The 8,988-nt window shown below is 51.6% G+C and overlaps 1 protein-coding gene across 5 annotated transcripts in view; it reads right to left on the bottom strand.

The window, feature by feature from the left end:
* The window catches only part of Dab2ip (DAB2 interacting protein), a 187,183-nt gene that overhangs the window by 70,774 nt on the left and 107,421 nt on the right, over nt 1–8,988 (bottom strand). For all 5 annotated transcript variants that reach the window (XM_005382545.2, XM_005382555.2, XM_005382546.2 and 2 more), the window contains exon 3: nt 8,771–8,919. In XM_005382545.2, coding sequence (XP_005382602.1) covers nt 8,771–8,919 — 149 coding nt within the window. The remainder of the gene's footprint in view (nt 1–8,770; nt 8,920–8,988) is intronic.

An 8,988-nucleotide genomic window follows, 5' to 3' on the forward strand; every position in this document is an offset into this window, starting at 1 on the left:
TCCAGGGGATGGACTGCTGGACAGGGAGTTTCCCCTAAAGGGTGATGCTGGGCTATTAACATATGGGGTTTCAGTCTACATCTGTGAAATGGGAAACAAGAACTCACTTGCTATGAGGGATCAATAAAAATACAGCGTGAGAAGTCCTTACCCAGGCTGCTGGTACACAGCTGGAACACATTCTTGCCCCTCTGCCACAAGAACAAACTTCAGGAAGCCAGGCTTACCCTACCCAAAAAGAATAATTCAGAATGTCTGGGGTGGGGCCCAAGACCCTGCATTTTGTCAGATGTCCCCAGCAATTCTTGGCCCTACAGGTCCTTCTTTACCCTGGGCTTCTAAAATAAGAGTGGAGTTTTAGGCACAACCTATTCTAAAACTGTTTCAGATGTAATCTGCGGAGGGTGGAAGGACGGAAAGGCGGCATGAAGGGAATAAGGAGCAAAGGAGGTGGGGCTAGGAACAATCTATTAATCAATCTCCTCCCCAGCCAGAAACAGTAATTGTTGAGGCGCACACATCCTTCACGTGCTAACAATCTGCAGCTGCAATACTATGCTCTGATTATGAATGTCAAAAAGACAGAGCATGAAATTAACTTCCCCTTAGTCAGTGGGCACAGGGAGCCGCTACACTAATTCACTGTCCTTGGTATGAAAACTCCCCACAACAACGTCGCATCAAATTAGGGCCCATGCTACCCCGGTGTCATCTATATCTCTGCCAACGTGCTCTTTTACAGTCTAGCCAAACCTGCAAACAAGGGCCCTGCTTGTTGGAGAAAGATCTGGGTGACAGGCACAAGATGCTATTAGGGGTTAACTGGCTGGGGAGGGCAGGGGACAGCTCTGAGACTGGAGCTGGAGAAGGACCCTGCACTCCCCATGGGGACTGCCCACTAGGAAGGGGAGATGGGAGGTCAGGAGCGATGCACCCTGCAGAGTGTCGGATGCAGGGAAACAGCAACTAGGCAAGCTTAACTCAGAGCTCTATGGCTCTTCTAACACTCAGCTGGCAGTAAAGCCAGACCTGCAACTCCTGCACTCTCTGTTCTAGCCTGGCCCACAGGACTCAACGGACCTACAAGGGGTAATGGAAAGGGTAGCAGAAGCAGGAGGTGGCAAAGGCCTACTCAGGTTGCCTCTGAGGGAAGCTCTAAAGAGCAAGGCCTTAAGGATGCCCACTAGCCCCTCCCTCTTGGGAAATCTGGGCACACTGAATGTCTCCAACCAGCCCTCCACCAGGCACTGTCATCCGCTGTGGTCTAAAAAAGGGACAACCCCAGGAGTCAGGAACATTCAGGCCTTCTGACCAGGCACAGCGAGGGGCAGGAGGGGAGGCCCTGCTTTCACCTGTCCCCAGGATCACACCTAACCTCTAGCCTTGTGGTCATTTCTTACTCTCCTCCAAGAATGCGCAAGAAATTCTCAGGCATGGTACCAGGGACCCTTGCCGAGGGGCATGGACCCTGTCTCCCCTTCCTTCTCCTGGGCCCTGACCTCACTACTTGCATGCCACAGGTGGGACACCAGCTGCACAAAAGGCGGCTTTTACAAGATGTGATTCCCAATGCCAAGGCTGTGCATGAAGAGTGGCCTGCAGTGTGGCCTGTGCAAACACAAGCGCACAGTCACATGCCACAGAGGACGGACGCGCTCTAACGCAGGAGGGAATGGCTTCCATACCACCTGCATCACCAGTCTCCTCTGACCCCTCAGCAGGTACTGAGGTAGGTGGCAGGCAGGACCCTGATGGATGAAAGGAGGTGTAGAGAGGAATTATAGTTTGCCATGGTCACAAAAAACAGACAGCAACCTGACCAGAGCCCAAAGAAGAGGCATGCAAGCAAGGTCTCACTTTACACATGGGACAGGTACTTCCACATGGCCTCTGAGGGGAGCAGAGAACAGGCAGCTGGGCCCTCGGTGGAGATTTGGCTGAGGCAGCTTCCAAGGCTCTGGTTGCGGGGAGCTGGAAGTATCCACCACAGGCATATTTAAAAAACCCCAGAAGGTCCAGGCCAGGCCTTGGGCATGTCACCTGGCTGCTCTGCCAGGGTAGCCTCCTCAGCTGTCTACTCCTTCTCTCACACACCCCACCCGAGCCTGGGTGCTGTCCATCCCTCTCTTCCCAGATGGGCAGGTTGATGGCCACAAGACTAGAACCACCACAGCATCTTTGAGCAAGGGCTGCCTTTCTATTCGCCCACAGGGGAGCGGGCCGACAGCTCAGAGCAGGGAAGAAACTAAGCGTGCCCTGCCACCCTGAGGAGTCACCGAGCTGGCTGCAGGAGGGGGGTGTTTTTCCCCTCTTGCCTTTTCAGTCGTCTTATGATCTCCAGCATTCTTCTATGGCCTTCTAAAATAGCCATTAATTAGAGCCTGGTAATTAACTTTCTGATTCAAATAATATTTTGCAAAGGAATTCCATTAAAGAGTTGATTTGCATATCCTCAGACACAGGGCCTAGAAACAGGCCTTGAGGCTGGCATGAGAGCCTGGGCTCTGCCTAGCACCTAAAGGTGAGAGGGGAGTCAGAAGACTGCTGTCTGGGAAGTTCTTCCCAAGAAGGTTGGCAATTTGTTCACAGGATGGCCAGCTCAGAGTATCTATATGCCCGGATAGGAAATGCACACATGCACACAAACTGCACACAAATATGCACCCAAGTGTCCAAACGAAGAACACTGGCACAACAGAGTATACACACACACACACACACACAGGTAGACATACTGGTAGTGAATGCTTACTGAGCATGTAGACTGAGTCATTTGCCTATATTTCACCTACAAAAATAGCTACCTCATATGGTCCAACACAACATGATGTCATACTGCTATGTTCCAAATGCCTTACATGTATCAACTCATTTAAAGTGCACCGACATGTATAATGACATTTACATATCACGTACACACACCCTCACTAGAACAGGTGCATACTTGCAAAACATACAAAAAATGTACACAGATATAAATACGCTTGTTCAAAGAAAGGTTTCTCCAGCATCTGAAACCCCAGCCTGGTGATGATCACATTTCACTAGCTAATTTCTACCATTCCTAAAAATATTGCCCAGCTCAGATCTCTGGAAGGTACACGAAGGAGCCGCAGATATAAAAGGAGGGCAATAAAAATGAGAAAGCAAAAATAAATTGGTTCTTCTATGCGCCTAGGTCACGTTCTGTGACTTTCCCCTCCCACTGTGAATGTTAAGGCTCAGAATCCTGTGCTCACACGTGTGGCTCTGCTCCACCCTGCCCCCAGAGGTCCCTCAGGGAACCAGGTAAAATGCTGTGGTCTGAGGGGATCTGGACACATGGCCTGGCCTCAATGGAAGGAGTAATGCGTCTCAAAGGCACCTCCATGCTCTTGACCGAGTGCCTCAGTGCCCCTGGATCTAACGACCTTTTCACTGCCTGTCCACCTGCCCTGTAACCTCTCAAAGTACTATGCAAAGATAATGCTTCCTTATAACAACTATGGGATTAAGAACTGAATCTAATTCCCTTATGGAATTAGATTAATTTCCTTGCATGTACTTCATAAATTTCTGTCCTCTAGGAAGGCAGAGGCCAGTTTAATATGGTTTAATAGTTAATGTGTAGGATCCACCTACACAGGGCCCAACCAGGCAACCAAAAGTCCTCTGATGTGCTTGTCGAAACATTCAGCAGGCAAAGGGCAGGAAGAGACAAGCCCCAGAAGCAGCAGCACCACTGATCACTAACCTCAGGAAAGCAACATTCAGTCCCTCACAAGCAAATAACAAATGCCATTTTTCTGCCTATCCAAATGACAAAGACTATCTTGATGACATTCAATGTTTCAAAGAATGTAAGAAAATAGGTACTCTCAAAAATCATTAGAGGTATAGAAATTATTACTGCTCTTAAACTTCTGATGATGAGCATTTTTATCAAAAACCTGAAACTCCATTTTCTTTGACTTAATAACCCCATTTCTAAGATTTTAACCTATGAAAAACATCAGATGTACACAAAGATGTATATAGATATAAATCCCCAGATAATTTTAATAAAGAAAACCTAGATATAACCTAAATGCCTAATGATTAAAAACTAAGATGACCCAAAAGTAAGATGGAACAATGAACTTTTCAAATAGACTTTTAAATACAAAAAGATTTGCTTTCCTAGGTGAAGACAGGAATATGGGTCACTTTGCTGTTATGTCTTTTGTTCAAAGTTAACAACGATCTTTATAGCTTAATTCACCTTACCATGCATCTATTATTGCTTTTTATTTTTGTTTTTTGGTGGAACTGGAAAGTGAATCCACAGATTTTGAATTGAGCGACATCCCCAGCCCTCTTTTCATTTATTCTGAGACAGGGTCTTGCTAAGTTACTAAGTTGCTCAGCTGGGGCAACTCAAACTTACTTTTCTCCTACCTTAATTTCCCTGACAGTCTACGGCCATACCACTCTGAATGCACCCGATCTCATCAATTTTCCAGATACTATTGCTCTTAAGCTTTAGAATGGTACTGCATGATTGCTTGTTGTTATTCCCATATTGTAAGATGAATTAATTTATCCCAACCAATATTAAATTACATTTACTGACAACTTACAACATGTTAACCTAGCCTCTTTCGTACCTTATTTTTTAATAAAAATTTTAGAAAACATTTAAGAAATGTGTAAGGCCCAACATTAAATTATAAGAAAACAGCACAGAACAGGATGGATACTTTCAATTAATGTGCTGAATACAGTAGTATTAATGTATCCAACAACACTGTTATCATCATTCCCATTTTTCAGGTGTGCAAACAGAGGCTCAGAAAGCTTAAATGACTTGCCCTAGCAGTGCCTGGCTTCAAAACTAAAGATCACATCCTCCTATTACTCCCAATGACTCCCGGAACTGCACTATCATCTTGCCTTCACCATGCTTCACAGATCAGTCTCAAGGGAAAGCAGAAAAGGATCAACCTTCCCTGTCCACAGTAGGGAAGAAAAGACCTGGGTACCCAGCCCCTCCTGAATCTCCTGTCTGTGACCAGATTAGGAGAATTGGCTCTACCTTCATTTCCCCTATTCCTTTTCCAACTTCCTCTCTCCCTTCTTTCAGGAACTGCCTCACCCAAGGGAAAGAATTGATTTCTACCTACTCAGGGCCATTTGCAGGTTCTTGGAATGCCCTACCCCCAACTCCCAGTTATCTCCTTCCTCCCTAGTCCTACACCCACTGGAATCCCATCATTAGTAACTTTTGGATATACATCTCCAACAACACATACTTCCCTGGAATGGGTAATGCACCTCTAAATCCACACATGCCAGCCTTGCCTACCTGTACCTGGCTGCCTGCTTTGACGAGCTAAGCTTTACACGAAGGCAATAGTCAAGAATGGGAAGCGGGACATTGCCACTGCACAGGTTAGAGACCAGCAAGACAGCCAGAAGGAACACACTCTCAGCACATGCGGAAGGCCAGGAGTCACCCAGAAACAGTAACAGGAGAAAAAGAAAGAGATGAGGAAAACCTAATATCACCAGCTGACCTTCCCAGCTCCTCACAAAGAGTAATAAATGAATGACTCGGAAATCATCTTCTGGGAAGGCAGAACCACCACATCCTGTATCGCTTTTACCAACATTAAAACAGCCCTGTAAATGAAGCGGCAACATTTCAGCCTGCAAAGCGAAAACGCTTTTGCCAGCACACCTTTCACCTGCAAGGCTCTCTGAGCAGCATTCATTTCTGCGATCCAGGAGAAATGATTACCTGTCCTTGGTACTTACTGCCAAAACCTCCAAAGGAGAAATGAGCGTCTAAGTGGCCTAGGAATGTTGAAGACCAGCTGGGAACCTCCCCTAAAGCCATTTTCTGGAGAATAAGTACAAAGGCTCAACCCTGTCCTGTAGCCCTGGAGTCCACCAAGTGTCGGCCGCCTGTCCCCAGCCTCACAACCAGACAGCAGAGGCCCCACCTGAGGCTTCCTTTCCCAGAGAGCTGGAAGATCTCAGCACAGAACCGACTAATTTCCACCCTCCAGATGAGAAAATTCAAGCACAAAAAAGAACCTCCTCAACACAGCAATTTGCTGAACATACAGATAGCATGCAACAAAGCCTCTTCAGAAGCCATATAAAACACACAGTTCACCCAAAGTCACACTCAAGTGGCTGCCCCAGAATGCCCTGGACTGTTTATCTACAGGGAAGGGCCACCAGGACCAGGACTCACATGGGCAACTCTAGAAGCCCCCACCTTCCTCTTTATTCCTGTCCCCATTTACCCTCTGAGACCGGTATCTCTGCACTTACCCCAGCCCCAGCAGGAGACATGGCAGCCAGCGGGGGGTCCCACAGAGCCAGGATTCAGCCCCTGTCTACTGCTAAGCCAAGCCAGAGGTAGCCAGTTCCCTCCCCGCAGCCTTCAACAGCACAACCACCCACCTGAGGGTAGGAAGAGGCTCCTCGCTACTCACCCAGGTTTGACCACGAGCTTGGGTGGGGAAGGCAGTCACCCTAGTAGGTTTTCTCACTCGACTCCACATCAGATGACTCCAGGGACTGCCCCAGACAAACTGCCCATCCATCCCAGCAGCAGCTGGTGAATCTATTCCTAAGCAAAGCAACAAAATCAGCAGCCCCCAGTCCTGGCAAAGCCTATTTCGGGTCCAAGGCTGGGTAGAAAGATTTCAAACCCAGTCTCTCTGCCTGTCCATGGGAAATCTGGGCTCCCTTCCTGAGCCAGAGAAGCCACCAAGCCAGATTTTGTTTATAGAAAATTAAAAAGACAATTCCACACCACTGCCAGTGACATTTAGCTCCAACCGCTACCGTTTACCACCAGTTCCAGAAACAGCCTTATAGTTCACTCCCAACCCCCACTCTGCGCCCCCTCAACACATAGCAAGGCTGACCTGAGGCCAGGCTGGGCTGGTCCTGCAAGAGGTCATCTTGGCTATGCCCTAACCGTCAGTCAGGGTTGCCAGCCAAGCGCTTGCAGGGCTCTTGCCGGCCGCTTGCCGGCTTTGCTAGCAGGCTTCTGATGCTGGCTCCCCACTGGAGGGAGGTAAACATAACATGCATGCTGCCTTCTCCCGGGAGGGCAGACATACTCAAAGGCCGGACCGCCTGCTGTCTCTCCTACTCCCGGACAACCACCACATGCACACAAAACGGGGTACGTACACAAGCCCCCGCATGCGGGTGCAGAGGGTCCTGACCCCCGCCAAGGAAAGCGCTGAGAAGGGCATGTTCCTGGGGCAGAGAGCCGAAGGTGGGGGCCGCGCAGAGGGAGGAAGGCAGCAAACCGGGTGGCCTGCCGCCCAGACAATAACAAAGATGGGAAGCGAGATTTTCAAAGACGCAGTGGCTGCACCCAGCACTGAGCTCTGGCTTGGCTGTATCTTCCTGCCAGGGCACGCCTGGTCCCCTGGGGCACCATGGCCATCAGAGAAAGGCTGAGGGTCCTGCCTCGGGCTGGGCTTGGCAGCTGGGGCAGTAAGCCAGCTGCAGCCAGTGGTGAGGATGCACTGGAGAGAGCAGCTCTAGGCGGATGGAAATTAAAGGTCCAGCAATTCTGCTGGGATGTGGGAGGGGTACCCTCAGTCAAAGATGCTAGAGGGTCAGTTAAAGTCACTCAACCTTGGGCAGGAGTTAGGCTACAACTTGTACTCCTTTACCTGCTGGAACCAAGGAGGAAGGGACAGACATTTTCATTCTACCTATGCCTTCCCTACAGGGAGTGCCAACTCGCCAATTGTACACACGGACACAGCCCTGTGAAGGCAGATGCCAGCAGCCTGAGAGGCTGGGTCTGAATGCTGAAAAGGCTCCTTGGTGCCTGCCCGTTCTTTCACCTCCAGCAGCTGGGAAGGGACGCGTTCTAACTGGCACAGGAATCCATCACTGTGCCTGTGCCTAAGTGGAAAGGTGCCTGTGGCTGGCATCCTCCCAGAGGCTGTGCCCGCTCGGTGCCCCCTGCACTGACAGGATGGCTTGCCCTTGGGAGCTGGAGCCTGCTCCGGCTGCCCACGACTCCCCACCAGGCTGAACCAGCCCTCCCTCTCCTACTCTGCCCCACAAGGCACCTCCCCTTGGAATTTCCACACCTGCTCCAGGCTTGCCCACGAGCAGGAGACAGGAAGCAGGAGACACCCCTGGGAGTGGCGAGGTGAAGGAGGGAAAAAGGAAAGGCCCTTCTTCCCAGCCTCAGACTATGGCCCTGAACTCGGGGCCTGGGCACTGCCCGCTCTGCTTGCCCCAGCCCTCGGCGCAGCACGTGCCCTACTTAGAGCAGATGTGCCCCCTAAGCGGCCCAGCCCCCTGCTCCTCCCCTCCAGATGTTCACCTTTTCCTCACCCCGGGCACTGCCGGGTCTCAGCCAAAGCCGGCCAAAAATGCCTTTGGTATCGGACACCCAGGGGCTCCCCAGGCCAGGGGATGGATCCTGGGGGTGGAGGCACCACTTCCGTCCCCGGCCCCGCGCACTGCGCGGCTGGGAAACAATGCCCACCTCGGCCAGGCGAGGCACGACTTCTCAGCGAGGGTACTTCCCGCCCGGCCTCGCCCCGGGCCTCGGGCTCTCGCTCTTCACCTCACCCTGCTGGGAGAGGGCAGGGTCCTCCCCTGGTCGCTCCGTGCGGCGCGGCCCCACAAGTTCCCGGAGGGCGGCGCGGGGTCCCCCCTCCAGCGGCGCGCCCCTGCCCGGCTCGGGCTTTGTCCCCGCGCCCTCGGGGCACATCCCGGGCGGCGCGTGGGGAGGCCGGCGGGGCGGCGGGCTCACCTCTCATTGTCCACGGCGGAGGTGGCGGCGGCGGCAGCGGCGGCGCTCCGGAACCCCGGCAGGATGTGGCGGAAGCTGTGGTTGCGGTCCAGCTTGGGCTGGCTCTTGGTGCGCTTGATGGAGCCCTTGAGGCGGCGGCTGAGGAAGCCCTGCGCGCGGGGCGACAAGAGGGGGAAAGGGAGGCGGGGTTAGCGCGGCGGCAGCGGGCCGGGACCCGC

The sequence above is a fragment of the Chinchilla lanigera genome, unplaced genomic scaffold (assembly GCF_000276665.1).
Source record: "Chinchilla lanigera isolate Chin_1 unplaced genomic scaffold, ChiLan1.0 scaffold00018, whole genome shotgun sequence".
In the NCBI taxonomy this organism is placed as follows: domain Eukaryota; kingdom Metazoa; phylum Chordata; class Mammalia; order Rodentia; family Chinchillidae; genus Chinchilla; species Chinchilla lanigera.